Source organism: Nematostella vectensis, chromosome 1, assembly GCF_932526225.1.
Source record: "Nematostella vectensis chromosome 1, jaNemVect1.1, whole genome shotgun sequence".
NCBI classification, from domain to species: domain Eukaryota; kingdom Metazoa; phylum Cnidaria; class Anthozoa; order Actiniaria; family Edwardsiidae; genus Nematostella; species Nematostella vectensis.
This window is the reverse complement of record NC_064034.1, coordinates 8,827,160-8,842,178: the sequence shown is the minus strand read 5'-3', so window position 1 is coordinate 8,842,178 and position 15,019 is coordinate 8,827,160. Positions and strand designations below refer to the sequence as shown.

Below are 15,019 nucleotides of genomic sequence, written 5' to 3'. Positions count from 1 at the left end.
CTGCATCCATCTCGTTTGCGGGATTGTTCTTATTGCTCCCCTTTTCTTTTCCTTTTGTACGTCCGCAATACTTTGTTGTCCTCCTGTGATCTGGTACGTCAGCAATACTTTGTTGTCCTCCTGTAATCTGGTACGTCCGCAATACTTTGTTGTCCTTGTGTGATCTGGTACTTCCGCAATACTTTGTTGTCCTCCTGTGATCTGGTACGTCCGCAATACTTTGTTGTCCTCCTGTGATCTGGTATTACGTTCGCAATACTTTGTTGTCCTCCTGTGATCTGGTACGTCCGCAAAACTTTGTTGTCCTCCAGTGATCTGGTATTACGTCCGCAATACTTTGTTGTCCTCCTGTGATCTGGTACGACCTCAATACTTTGTTGTCCTCCTGTGATCTGGTACGTCCGCAATACTTTGTTGTCCTTGTGTGATCTGGTACGTCCGCAATACTTTGTTGTCCTCCTGTGATCTGGTACGTCCGCAATACTTTGTTGTCCTCCTGTGATCTGGTACGTCCGCAATACTTTGTTGTCCTCCTGTGATCTGCGTCGAGATGTTTTTGGTCCTGTAATGATTGTCTGTTTACGCTAGTGATTGTCAATCTTGGTAAAAGGTGCAAATAAATGTGTTTTTTTTGCCCACCTATGCAAAATTACAAATTGAATATGCGTTTTGCGCAAATGAATGTCGCCCCGCTCAAATGAATGTATTTTCGTTTTATTAATTGACTATTGGCGCAAATAAAGACGCATTTTCTCGTTATTTACAGCAAAAGGTGTAGACCCAACCTTATTTTTCTCTTGACATGGCCCTGTGTTCTTCGCTATAAGTCGTATAAATGTCCACATCCAGGCCTGTACCCAGGATTTTTCTTGGGAGGGGGGGGGGGGGGGGAGCGAAATCCGACAAAGTGGATCTAATTTTTCCGGAGGGGTGGAGGGAGTTCTCTGATAAAAATCTGACCACCTCCGAAAAACAAAAAAAAGTTTTTTTCAAGCCTTTGCAGTATCTTCACTGGACGTTTATTGCCGGATTTGGCTACATACTACAAACGTTTATTGAGAACCGAAAGTGGACCTTCGGCCGTTGTGTGTGTGTGTGGGGGGGCCTGCACCCCCCCCCCCCTCCCTGGCTAAAGGCTTGACATCCCCACTACAGATACGGCTACGGTTTATGGGAGGCGTTAACAAGTCCACACGTTCACACTAAAAACATGTCGAGAAATGTTATCTGCAAAAAACGATTTGTTTTGATTGACGCCCATGATGTTATTAGGTGCGAAAGTGTTGAAGGTAAAGTTAATGGGACCATGACCTTTAGAGGCGCATTGCAAGGAAACTAAAATGCACTAAAATGCAAAAAAACGCTAAAATATTGGTACCCTAGAATTCGTCCGATTTTCTTTTGATTTGACAGACATCAGCGGCGTAGCCAGGATTTTTAACAGGAGGGGTCCCAACAGGCCCTTTCAAGGCAGTTTCTTCTGTATTTTAGATAATGTCTCATACATTTACTGTATTTTTGGCTGCTAGAAGGGGGGCCCAGGCCCCCTTGGTCACCCCCCTGGACATGTAGAACGACAGCCTTGCTTCAAAAGGGGATCTTATTTAATTTTTAATATTATACTCTAATCAAGTTATTTTCGTCAAAAGGCCGGAAATAACCAAAATTTGCATACGGCAACTTCAAATTACAATCTCAAAATAAAAGCTCTTCGATGGAAAACGATATGGATAAAATGAGAACCCCTTTTGAAGACTGACATGTGTTGATGGAAATAAGACTAATTGCTTGAACATAGGCGCGCAGTAATGGTACCAACATTTTCGCTGAAAACAGTAAACACACCGTAAAACAGTAAAAAAAAAACTCCTCATAAAAAAAAGCCGTGAGTAGACCCTCAGTTATATTACGAATCAAAGTATGTGTGCATTTTATTTCTAACCCGACACGGCCGTGAAGGTGAATCATAAGTTCACTGCTTGAATAAGCGCCTCCCCAAATAAGCACCTCCACTAAATAAGTGTATCGCCTAAAAGATGAAGAGAGCTAAGAGAAAAAAAGTTCAATCCAAATGTTGAGTGCATAAATGATAAACTTGTAGCCTGTACAGATTGATTGTTTTACTTTGCTTTGTAAATTTACAAATGGCATAAATTATAATAGGAGAAAAAATAAGAAGCCATGATATATTAATAGATTTGTGATTGTTTTTTCCAGGATGCAGGGTTCTTATGGGACATCACGTGAAAATTGTGAAAATTATAGTTGAACAACCCAGATTTGTTTGGACCAGAACATCATATATTCTTACCCTTACATATACAAGAAGAAATATGACACAAAGAACCAGATTCAAGCTCAGTATCTTTGTCCAATCTAACAGATAATTCAAACACGAAATCAAGCAAACTATCTTGGAATCCTGTCACGTAAGTACTCTAACAGCGCTTGAGTTCCTTTGGCTAGAATGGCAGCCCGTGGAGTCCTGAAGGGGTTCCCTCCAAGCTGAAGAGCCTTCAGTCCCCTGACATTGCCTAGCTCAGGGGGGACTTGTGATATATTGTTGTTTTGAAGATCAAGTGTCTCTAGAACTGACATGCGCAGTAAGCCATCTACATCGATGACGGCTATCTAAGAACAATACAGCAAAGCTTAGTCAAGACTTTGGCAATGCAAACACTTAAAAATCATCTAGGGATCCTGTTATTGTTAAATACACCTATTTCATTTCTAAGGTTGCACTCGGGTTGTGTCATAGCCAGCAATGCTTCCAGGCCGATACCCAGGATTTTTCTTGGGGGGTGTGAAATCTGAAAAAGTGGACCTAATTTTTCCAGGGGGAAGGGGGGGGAGTTAGTTTTCTGATAAAAATCTGACTAACCCCAAAAGAATAAAAAGGGATTTTTCTTATGCCATTGCAGTATCTCCACCGGACGTTTATTGTCAGATTTGGCTACAAAAAAGTCTGACTTATAGATTAATGACAAACCAGAGTAATCTAGCTTATGCTTTATAATTGTGTCTACAAAAAGCATGTCTATTGAAAACTGAAAGTGGACTTTTGGCCGTCCACTTTTTGCAAACCCCCCTCCCCCCTGGGTACGGGCCTGGCTTCATAGGTATTAAATAGACATAAATAATAAAAAATGGCCAGGTTTGAAAAGTTGTCACATTCTTGTTTATGTGCCTATTTATCATGAGCCACTGTGGGTTCACAACACATGGACTCTTGAGTGCAAGCTTATTTGAGATAGGTGTATACAGAACCTTGGCATGGATAAGGAACACAGCCCACCTTTTTTGGAATCCTAATTTCACTCCTCCTCCTGATGGGGAAATAATTAGTGTGCCCCTAATATGGTTATGACTCATATACAGTGGTATGACATTATACCAACCTGGTTGTCACTAGCAAGAAAAGTTCTGAGTATAGTCATTGAGTAGAGCAAATAATCCTAATGACTCATATACAGTGGCATGACATGTACCAACCTGGTTGTCACAAGCAAGAAGAGTTCTGAGTGAAATCATTGAGTAGAGCACTGGTGGTAAGCATGAGAACCTGAAAAATAACCAGTCCTATACAAATTGCCAGCAATACATAACCATTCATATACAATCAACAAGCATAACATAACTAATCATATACATACAACCAGGAATACATAAGCATTCATATACAAACAAGCAGAAACACATAACCAGCCATATGACGTCAACCAACAATACATAACCAGTCATATACATACAACCAGAAATACATAATAAATCATATATTGACAACCAGAAAAATTCATAACCTGTCATATACAGACAACCAGAAATACACAACCAGTCATATGCAGATAACTTTGAAAGAAGTTTCCATACCATCTGATAGGCAAAGTTTTCTTGGCACAAACAGTTTCTTAATACACACAAACCCAAAACACACCATGATTGTTTAAATACCTGTTATAAGAAATGATGATTTCTCTGAGAGATCTCAAGGATGCAAAACCATCAGGAAGAGAGGACAGCTGATTGTTCCTTCAGGATAAGACATAAGCAAAATATAATAACTTTAATTATTATGCAGTATCCAACTAGTAATGGAAAAAAGCAACATAAATACATCCTTGGTATTTCCATCTTACAGTGTTGAACCAGCAGTGTTGAAACCCCATATGCAATAGCAAACTGCCCACTTTTTTTTTAATTGTTACAATACCTACCTTAGGTCAAGAAACTCAAGCTGCGTAAAGGAGCAAATTCCTGATGGGAGTGAGGTGATTTTATTAAACCCAAGGTTGAGATCACTGACTGAGGAACTCAAGGCTGTGATTCTAAAAACGAGAGGATTATACAAATATGACAAACTTGATACATGATATTAGATATAGAGTAGTGATAATGGCAGTGGTGTTTATGGCTTATAAGTGCTGTAACACCTATAGGCTTTTTTTTAAAAGTCCCTTCAAATACTTGTACAATCTACAGTTCTGATGAAGCCAAGTCCAATAGTGTTGGGACATTTCTCATTACATGGCCATTCGGTTGTTGCGCACGATTATCTGCAAACTTGACACTTTCAGGCGGGAAAAAAAATTGGCGGGACAACAATTTAATTGCGCTACATTTTTCAAACACAAACGCCCGAAACTGGTGAGAAAAACCTAATAAACAGTAAATATAATTTTTTTTTATTTGTAAAATAAAAATGGGTAAGCATGATTTTTTTACCTAGGGCACCTTCTTAGCCACTTGAAGTGCGGATTTGAGCAAGAAAAGAGAAAAGGCAATATTTTGATATCAATATTGTATCTAAACATTCGCATTAGTAACCAGGCTTTATAACAATATTCAATTGCCCATGCGTAGATAATTCTACTTCTGGTTTTTGATTAAAACCCTATAATCTTTGTGAAGAACGGATGCTCCAGGATGTTTTTAGGCAGAGAATGTTCACCTAGTTGCCCTCTACAAAACTACTTATCGATTTCCTGATATTTTAAAAATTGAAGAAGTAATTCAAATAAGAGTGGAAAAATAAAAATTGTGCGAAAATTTTATTATTTGGAAGAATTGAAAATGCAGGCACCTTCCCGAATAATGTTATAAAGCTACATTTATCATTGCAGATACTTCAACAGCTAAGATTATAGAATTTTTCTGTTGTGATGTCATGTGATGAGGTTATCGCCTGATGAAGTCATCAAAATTTAGAGATTCATAAACAATGATGACATGCCTAAATACAATTTCACCTATATTTGGTAGATTTATAAATTCCTGAAGTTTGCCTAGCAACAGCCCTCAGAGAAATGTCCCAACACCCTAAAGGGTAATGACAAACATATAAAACAAAATGTCCTAGACATTTTGGTTGTGATGGTGGTATGATAGAGATAAAATAAATTATTCACTGTGGTTAATTGTTAATCATTTGTATTACATAGAAGGTGGATGGAGGATAGTGGAGATTAGAGTGATAGCAGTGGTATAATTTAAAACAATGGTAGCAAGTGATGATAATTATTTACCTTTCAGGTAGATCTGTCAACATGTTTTTACTGAAGTCTACAGTTTTGACCTCTGATGTCACAGCAGCCTCCAGCACCTCAACTGGAATGCTTGCTGACTTCTTACCACTGATCAAATGCAATATAAAAAACATTATTCCAAAGCAATTTGTTTAACATAAACTAAAGCAGTCAAGCATGATACCTGTAATTCAATGTTTTTGTGTGACCAAGAGTGTGCATATCAACAACGGCACCTGAGGAACCCATTGATACAGAAGGAAGGGGAGCAACTGATGCATCTGGCTGATCTGTTGCACCATCATCATCTTTTGAGAAAAGCAGAACTTTAGTCAATGGGCAGGTTTATACTATAGTATCACAAACGGTATGGTAAATTGAGTACCAGGAATTCTGCTTTTTAGATGCTTCATGATTGCTTGAGTACCACGCTAATAAAAAAGAATAAAACAATTGTTATAATTTTGAGAGGGATACATGTAATATGAAATAACTCTAAAATGGTAGAAGCCTTTAATATGATACATCAAAGGTAACATACAATATGTCTTTTTTTAGAGCCAGGGTAAAGTCGTACTTACCATTACAATGTCTCTTCGTAACTCCCGCAAGGGGTTTCCATTTAACACCAGGGACTTCAAATTTGACATATTTCCTATTTTGTATGGCAAGCTATAGAATTAAAACATTTAAAAATTTTAACGTCTTCAGATTTTGCCTCAATCTGATTAAATTCAAATCGATGTATGACTACAAAAAAGGAAGATAGAGTACTTACCCTGAAATATCATTGTTTGTTAGATCCAACCTCTCTAAGTCTCGTAAAATAATGATATCCTCAGGGATGCTAATAAATAGGAGTGTAAAAAACAGAAAATAAGTCCATCTAAGAGAGGGAAAACATATTCAGGCAATGTTTGCATCCTGATTATACTGTATAAGTTCAAAAGTATTCTTTTTAGTTCTAGGATAAAGTTTCCTTCTAAGACTTTGATGATAAGAATGTAAGTTAGATAGTCTAATGAAAACATCACTGCAACCATAGAGTAGCTAGAGGATAAACTTCCAGGCTTGATATGTCAAGAGAGAACTGGGTTGAGCAGACAGAGAAATATCTCTAAGGTTAATGGTTAGTGATTTTGTGTTTTTACAATGGCTTATGAGCTCAGCTTGTGCCAAAAAAGCTTTGCAGCAGCTTTGGCACTTTTACAGAGCTATGTATTTGTTCCTTTCAAGAGCCTTGTGACAATTTGCATACCACTATCCTCTGATGGATATAAACCTGGACTTAAATAATCACCTTGTTAGTAAGTTGTCATGCAGGTCAAGTACTGTAAGACCAGAGTAACCAGCAAATACTTTGCTATCCAATTCCGCTATTTTGTTATAAGCCAGGTAAAGTTCCTAATATATTAATGAAAACACATCATCATTAGTAAGTTATCAAATTTATATTTTCCATATCACATTGCTCATGCAGTATATACCTTGAGAGAGGGGCACTGCCCAACAGATGGCACACTGGTCAGATGATTTTGACGACAGTCTAATCTTCGAAGACTTTTCATGTTCTTTAACTCTTTACAAATTAAAACAAAAACATTTTTTTATAACTGAGTTCTATTTGATAAAATACTAAGCTTGAATGAGATAGTACTCTACCACAGTTACATATAACTTACCTGGAAAGTTACAAATTTTGTTGCTGCTTATATTCAAATCATCCAAGGCTGCAAATAACAAATTGCTACAGTATGAGAGGTTACCATGCCTCAGTCTATATGTGCTGTACATTATTACTTTATTTTTGTTTGTGCTACTTGCAGTGGCTTGTTTATAATGTTTTATCAATTACCAGACAACAAATCAAAAAGCCATTCTGATATATGTTGTGGTTTCAAATGTGGCATGGTTTGAATTTTTTTCTAACTGGTTTTAACAATTTCAAACCAAGAAGCATTTCAAACCACAACAAATGTGGCATGGTTTGAATTTTTTTCAAACTGGTTTTAACAATTTCAAACCAAGAAGCATTTCAAACCACAACATATACATCATATTTCGTACTATGTACTTATTACTCTAATATTATTCATACCTTGAAGATGGTCAAATTCTGGAGGTAGCGTCTCTAAAGCATTATTGGACAGATTCAATGTCCTTAGATGCTTCAAACCAGCCAGAGATGGTAAGCTTGAAACCATATTATAAGAGACATCCTGACCAACATGAAACAATAAGCTTTTTTAAAAAATGGTTAAAACAATGGCTACTCAAAATAGCACTTAAATAAATAACAATAAATGAATAGCAATAAAATAAATAGCAATAAAAGCTAGTACCATACCAATTCTTCCAGATTGGTATGGTAGCACTTAAATAAATAACAATAAATAAATAGCAATAAAATAAATAGCAATAAAAGCTAGTACCATACCAATTCTTCCAGATTCCTTAGACTTCCAAGCCAACATTCAAGGCTCTTAAAGGAATTATGCTCCAGCTTTAAAGAACACAAACTTTCAAGCTGTGCCATTGACATTGGTAGTGATGAGATCTTGTTATGGCTAATCAGAAGAAAACAAACAAGTAAAATCAAGACACAACTATTATGAAAGAAATATAACAACAACAAAAAAGAAATTTAAAAAATCAGATACTGCACAGTACCCAAGATTTAATTTTTGCAGACAGCTTAGGCTGCCTATCTCTTCAGGTAGTGTTGTGAGGCTATTGTCATGAATCTGTTGAAGGAACACTAAAAATCACAAACCATCTTTATAAGTTAAAAATTATTCAGTACTACACTTTGTTTTACACTAGTTTTTCTTTCAATGAATGAACTTTTATACAAAAAAACAAGGGATCGCCTCTCTCATCTTTCCCTTTCCCTACCATGCACCCCTCGTCTTCATCTTTATTCTTCCTCAACCCTTTGGGCTTGATATATGCAAGCTAAACATGGAAAGGCAGTAAAAACTCCTAGAAATGCCTTATGCATTCATCAAGCCATTTTTTTTTTTTTTTTTTTTTTGCTGAGCAAGGGAAAATGGTCATACAATTCATATTTAATCAAATGCTACCCTGGTGACTGACATGAGTATCAAATAATTGGCAATGCCACACGGTCAGATCAGCGCAAGGCATTTGACAGCAGGACCAGTATCCATGTTTACCCAACACTTCTGCCATCAATTGAACAAAACCAACGGAACTTACATCTAGTAAAACAAGAGCCGGCAAGTTGAAGACGTCTCCAGATATCTCAGTCAAGCTGTTTGACGCTAGAATAAGTTTTGTGAGATCCACTTGGTCCCACCATCTATCCTCACAGTCTAACGACACACTTTTCGCTTCCTCTGGTACGTCGAGGTTTATTCTCCATACTTTTTCAGGCACCTCAGTGAGCCCTCTGTTTGACAGATTCAACTGCCCGCTCTTACGACCTTGTTTCAGTACAGCGTCCGAGATTGAGCCCTTCTCCTCTTGTGCAGACTGTCTCCCTACAAATCCTGAATTTAAGGGTCTTCTCTTCATTTTAGTGAGAAATTTACGGGATTTTGATTTTTTTTACGTTCGTTTCCGTTTCGTCCCATTACGTAAGAGTGAGACTGGTGCTAATAGCACAGGAAGCCCAATATTATAATTGAATTCTGTTATTCAGCATTTTTTTTTTGTTCTAAATAAGTCTTAAGGCTTATTTGTTTCGCATTAATATTAAAAGGTTTAAATTCTAAAATGTATGGGGTATGCATGTATATATATATATATATATATATATATATATATATATATATATATATATATATATATATATATATATATATATATATATATGTTGCCAGTATAACTATCTCTAAGCATTTCCACAGGTAACCCAAATATCCGGATACTTTAGCCACACAGGAAACCCATCAAAACATGGAGTCTTTTGTCAGATCCGAGACAAACATGGATTGTCTTGCTGGGAATCAGAACTTCACCGAAAACGATGTTTTATGTATTATCACTAAGTCAAGGAATGCTAAAAAGATAAAGTAAGTTGTCTTTTACTCGAAAAGGTGCTTAGATACTGTTTAAGACGTAGTTATTTGCAGTAATCTCCGAAATATTGACTGGTCTTTTTTGATTTTTTTTCTTTGTAGACTTGCTTTAGAAGAGGCAGGTTTTTATAACAAGAAAAGAAAGATATTAAAATTGGAAAATGATGAAATAGCTATTCCAATTAACAATGTAAACAATTCTTTGAAGTCCTTACAAAGCCTTTTGGGTGAAACATCAGCAAGAATGATGCAATTCGACCATTCTCGATTTCCAGATGAAAAACTTTCTCCTAGAAAACTCATGCTATCAAAACTAAAAGCTCTCCTGGTAGTGGCTGGTGTAGATTGGAGCAAAGAGCTGGAGAAGGATATTCCCTATCGCTGGGAACAACATGGCGATCTTATCATTATCCCTGAGAATTGTTTTATATCTGATGTTTGGCTTTCGGCGCTTGGTAGTGGATTCTGGGTCTCCGTGGCTAGCGCTCTGGGGACAAAAAGACTTGCAAAGGCATCCTGTGTAGAGAATAACAATTTCCGCAGTCCTAGAGTCACTTTACTTGTAGGCACAAACAGTTGGGTTTCCCACATAGACAATGGGATAACATACATGTTTGATGTAACAAAGTGCATGTTTTCATCTGGAAATATCACTGAGAAGATGAGGGTTGCCAAAATGGACTGCTTCGGTCAAGTGATTGTCGATCTTTTTGCTGGGATAGGGTACTTTGTACTGCCCTTTCTTGTCCATGCTAATGCTGCTTTTGTTCATGCTTGCGAATGGAATCCTCATGCTGTTGAAGCCCTTAGAAGAAACCTTGTTCAAAATAAAGTTAATGAGAAGTGTGAGGTACATTTTGGAGACAACAGAAAGGTAACTCTTCCTAACAATCAACATGATTAACCAGATCTTTGTTTTCATGTTATTCATAATTTTTTTTAAATGTTTTTCACTATTTATTAATTGCATTTATAAAGAACAACCTTCAATAATACATCTTTTTATATGGTTCAGGAAGGAGGGCAACAAGACACCCCACCTCCCTTTTTGAGAGGAAGGTATCACTTCTCAGCTATTTTTTTTGGTAATGCTCAGTATTGCATTTATTTTTTTTTGTAATCACAGTTTCCATACAAAGGGATTGCAGACCATGTAAACCTGGGGTTGATTCCATCTAGTGAGTTTGCTTGGCCTGTAGCCTGCCGTTCGCTGCGGAGTGATGTTGGAGGCTGGCTTCACATTCATGGCAACATATCTTCAGCTGATAGCAAGAACTCACATTTGGATGGTTTACCATTTCCTCCCACATGCAACAAGAGAATAAGGAAAGCATGGTTGGATTGGAGTAATACAGTAGCTAGCAAGATAAAGATATTATTACAACATGAGCATTTGGCTATCTTCAATTGGACAGTTGATGCTCAGCATATAGAGCATGTGAAATCATATGCACCACACATTGACCACTTAGTACTGGACTTAGAATGCAGGCCTGTTTGTACTAACTAAAAGTAATAATTATATATCTAAGAAGGACATAAATAAGGTATAATATAAGAAATGCAGGAAATGACACTAAATCTGTCTTTGGAACTTTTGTTTTAGTGTTTAGAATAGGGAAATACAGGGGAATACATATAGGGGGATAACATGGAGCACAGTGACACAATATATCACTGGCTAAATGAAGTACCAACCTGAAGTTTTCCACAATGTACAGGCCTTTCCAGTGACAGGGTGTTCCTGACAACAGTAATTTGCTTAAAAAGTACAGCTTTTTGACAACAGGAGATTGCCCTAAAACACCAAGTCTATTGGAGCATAATTAATGCAGTGCTTATGGATGTTTGCATGCTGAGGTTGATCCAATGGGATAATTCCTTGTTCAGGCTACACCGAGTGAGAAATAACTTTTCTAATGAAAGGCCTCATACTCTCAAATATGGAACATTTTTGTCACCCAGCCTTGTTTCAAAATTGTTTTGAGGCTTACTCTGGGTTCCTTGGACCTGGAAATGTTTCATTTGGCTTTTGGACTGAAGAAAACTCCTTGGTTGTCAACAGTGACTTACTGTACAACGATGTAACTGACCTACAGGATACACCTACAGGATACACCTACAGGATACACCTACAGGATACACCTACAGGATACACCTACAGGATACAATGCAGTACGATTTGCTAAATAATAGACACAAAAAGCTGTTCAAAATGAATAAAGTCAAAGAGTTTGAGACAATTCAACATGCCGACCTAGTGTCGGTCAGCGGCTAATGAAAACTCAGCCCTGGCTGGAATTCATCATGTAATCAGCCCCTAACGCCGCGCCTGCAGACGGCAAGCAGTAGTTCCTTCAAGGACAATGAGAGTAAAGGAGGGCTTTCCACACCTCTGTTGATGTTTTTCTAAAACTCCCATGATTGATTCAATGCAGCCGTGTAAAGGAGCAGGAAATGGATTTTTCTGTTCATCTTCATAAATTTCAACCAAAATATCCTACTTACAGTCATCAAGCTGTCTTTTGATTGATGTACAATTTTTTGTAAAAATGAAAACACGTAACTTTAAAACAAAACTTTGCGAAATAACATCCTATGCAATCCCATACACTTAAAAAAGATTTACAAAATGTGCTATTGAAGTCTTTGAGGTATAGAAAAGGGAATAAATTGGTAGTGTTGGGGTTCTTATATGGGGAGGAAGGTTCTGCCTGCCTTCCCCTTGACTGCAAAAAAGCAGTCTTTCTAGCCAGTGTCAGGGCTTTTTATTGTTCCCCTCCAAAGCTTGCGGACCTGACGGGATGCCAGGCTGGATTCTCAAGGAAAACGCCGACTTGCTAGCGGAGCCAGTTACCGACGTTCTTAACTGCTCCTTTAAAGAGGCAAGGCTGCCTCAGTCGTGGAAAGATGCAGACATCGCCCCAGTCCCCAAGCAGAAACCCGTCCTTGACATAAACAAACATCTCCGGCCAATTTCTCTGACGCCTGTGCTGTCTAAGCTCGCAGAAGATTACGTAATCGAGCAGCACCTCAAGCCTGCCGTCCTGAAAAAGATCGATGTAAATCATTTCGGGACTGTACCGGGGTCGAAAACGACTCACGCGCTTATTAGCATGCATCATCTTTGGCTAAGTGCGACGGACGGAAACGGGGCTACAGCCAGGACCATCCTGTTTGATTTCCGCAAGGCCTTTGATCTGATAGATCATCACATCCTTGTGCGAAAGCTGATGACGTACGACCTACCTAGTACTATAACAGCCTGGATCGTTGACTTCCTCACGTCACGGAGACAGCGCGTCAAACTCTGCCAAGATTGTTATTCAGAGTGGGGCACCATCCCATCTGGTGTCCCACAAGGAACGAAGCTGGGTCCGTGGCTGTTCACGATAATGATAAATGACTTATCCATTACTGAGGTGGACTTGTGGAAATATACAGACGACACCACCATCAAAGAAGCAATCCACAAGGGCCAGACCAGCAGCAATCTACAACACCTGGTGGACGACTTAGGCAATCAGGTAGCCTCAGATAAGTTCGAGTTAAACGAAGCTAAATGCAAAGAGATCCGAATCTCCTGCGCGATCTTCGCCCGTATTCGACCCAATAATGGTTAACAATACTGAGCTGGAATGCGTTTCACAAGCTAAGATCTTAGGCGTAACCTTTTCGAGTGACCTAAAGTGAAACGCCCATGTAGATGAAGTTATCAAAAAGGTAAATAAGCGTTTTTACTTTCTACGCCAGCTTAAGCGCGCACACGTAAAGCCAAAGGAGCTCATTCTATTTTATCTAACTTGCATTAGACCATGTACAGAGTACGCATGCGCGCTATTTCATAATAGTTTGACCAATTACTTAGCAGCAGATTTGGAGTCATGTCAGAAGCGTGCGCTTAGAATAATATTTCCAGACGACTCTTATGCACAGGCATTACTTGTCTCTAATATCACAACACTACATGAAAGACGTGAGGTTGCAACAAACAAACAAACTCTTTAGCGATATCATGGCCAATCCAAACCACAAACTACATAGGCTGCTCCCTCAGCAGAACTCTAGAATTAACATTAGGGAGAGGCGGGTCTTTGCCATCAAAGCCAACACGCAACGTTTTGCAAAAAGTTTTTTAGTGCTCAATGCCTCCACTAAATTTTACGACTAGGTTTTTAAATCAACGCAGTATAGATTTGATCAAGCCTGAAATTTTAGATTCATATTTTAGATTTTTAGAATTTTTAAGTACTTGACTATTGTAACATAATGATCAAGCCTGAAATTTTAGATTCATATTTTAGATTTTTAGAATTTTTAATTATTTGACTATTGTAACATAACGTAATTCAACCTTCGGGTTGCAAAGTTTTTTAATAAACCTATCTATCTATCTATCTATCTATCTATCTATCTATCTATCTATCTATCTATCTATCTATCTATCTATCTATCTATCTATCTATCCCTTTGAAGTATATGCCTGATACTAGGGAATTGAAGACTCGCCAAATCTGATATGCTATATCTGCGCTTTCACACCCCCCCCCCCCCCTTCCCCCCTTCCCCCGACCCCGTTCCCAGGGCCCTCTCCCTTTCCTGTCATTTGGGTTGATGGAAAATGGCCCTGGGATCGGCTGGTCACGTGACTCCTTTTACACCTAGGATTTCTGGGTGTAAAAAATAAGTATCCATCTTATCAAAATAAGATGGCGGCAAAGTCGGAAGTACCGGCCGTTTTCACTCGATTTAGGATAGCTAAGAATTGCTACGATTTTTCATCTTTGAATTTAAAGTTAAACAAGGACGCGCCTGAAATTTGAAAGATTTTGAGGCAAAATATTTTTCAGGTTTCGTTTTTACTCGCGCGGGCAAGAGAATAGCGTCACAACGAGTTTTTGAATTTTTTTTTTTCAATCACCCTTTTTGGCGTTGTTGTTGTAGAAAGCAAATCCCAAGCAATTCTCTTTATTCTGTTGTGCAAAACACTTTTTCGATGTTTATTTTGAAGTTTGCGCTGCAAAATTTTATAAATTAGCCTTTTAGCCGCAGACCAATTAACACGTAGAACGCAGTGGCCAATCCCAGGGCCATTTCCTGCCGACCCAAATGACAGGAAAGGGAGAGGGCCCTGGGACCCCTATAGTCGGGTCGCTTAGCGCACAAAAAAAGCTCAATCTATACAGAGTGGACAAAAGCACCAAAATTGGTATAAATATAGCCTAGAGGATTGTTATCAATATTGAGACCGGTGCCCACCGGTACCATTTGCGGATCCATAAATAAAGAGCAATTATTTTTTTTAGAAATCTGGTGTTGCGGGTACCCTGTGGTAAGATTTTCATACCTTTTCAAGACACAGAAAAGATCAAAATACACATATTTGAAAACGATTTCTATTATTTCTGCTGTATTCTATCGAATTCCGAGCCAAGAAACATATAAATAGCTATA

At 38.1% G+C, this 15,019-nt stretch overlaps 2 protein-coding genes across 3 annotated transcripts; one reads left to right on the top strand and one right to left on the bottom strand.

Moving 5' to 3' along the window:
- Nucleotides 1-2,100: 2,100 nt before the first annotated feature.
- LOC5520371 (leucine-rich repeat-containing protein 40) lies at nucleotides 2,101-9,139 on the bottom strand. Of its 2 annotated transcripts, none has more exons than XM_032365310.2 (16): nucleotides 8,742-9,139; nucleotides 8,193-8,266; nucleotides 7,960-8,089; nucleotides 7,621-7,741; nucleotides 7,205-7,252; nucleotides 7,010-7,101; nucleotides 6,823-6,926; nucleotides 6,301-6,369; nucleotides 6,104-6,194; nucleotides 5,908-5,953; nucleotides 5,707-5,830; nucleotides 5,523-5,630; nucleotides 4,215-4,325; nucleotides 3,952-4,029; nucleotides 3,493-3,562; nucleotides 2,101-2,631 (listed from the first exon to the last, which is right to left on the bottom strand). In XM_032365310.2, the coding sequence occupies exons 1-16, from the start codon at nucleotides 9,057-9,059 to the stop codon at nucleotides 2,410-2,412; spliced, it is 1,806 nt and encodes a 601-aa protein (XP_032221201.2). In that variant the 5' UTR covers nucleotides 9,060-9,139; the 3' UTR covers nucleotides 2,101-2,409. The 2 variants fall into 2 exon arrangements, with proteins under 2 accessions (XP_032221201.2, XP_032221202.2); XM_032365311.2 differs by having other exon boundaries at nucleotides 2,464-2,627.
- A 265-nt stretch (nucleotides 9,140-9,404) lies between these two features.
- Nucleotides 9,405-11,146, top strand: LOC5520372 (tRNA wybutosine-synthesizing protein 2 homolog). The gene is made up of 3 exons (XM_001640150.3): nucleotides 9,405-9,559; nucleotides 9,668-10,439; nucleotides 10,692-11,146. Exons 1-3 carry the CDS (start codon nucleotides 9,444-9,446, stop codon nucleotides 11,073-11,075), a joined length of 1,272 nt encoding a protein of 423 aa, XP_001640200.3. The 5' UTR covers nucleotides 9,405-9,443; the 3' UTR covers nucleotides 11,076-11,146.
- Nucleotides 11,147-15,019: the final 3,873 nt, after the last annotated feature.

Excerpts from the sequence above, each read along its gene's own strand:
- LOC5520371 (XM_032365310.2), bottom strand. The coding sequence starts at position 9,059 with ATGAAGAGAAGACCCTTAAATTCAGGATTTGTAGGGAGACAGTCTGCA. Across the intron at positions 8,267-8,741 it reads CGGCTCTTGTTTTACTAGAT|ATTCATGACAATAGCCTCAC; the intron begins GTAAGTTCCGTT and ends TTCCTTCAACAG. Across the intron at positions 5,831-5,907 it reads TCTAAAAAGCAGAATTCCTG|ATGATGATGGTGCAACAGAT; the intron begins GTACTCAATTTA and ends TTTTCTCAAAAG.
- LOC5520372 (XM_001640150.3), top strand. The coding sequence starts at position 9,444 with ATGGAGTCTTTTGTCAGATCCGAGACAAACATGGATTGTCTTGCTGGG. Across the intron at positions 9,560-9,667 it reads AGGAATGCTAAAAAGATAAA|ACTTGCTTTAGAAGAGGCAG; the intron begins GTAAGTTGTCTT and ends TTTTCTTTGTAG. Across the intron at positions 10,440-10,691 it reads ATTTTGGAGACAACAGAAAG|TTTCCATACAAAGGGATTGC; the intron begins GTAACTCTTCCT and ends TTGTAATCACAG.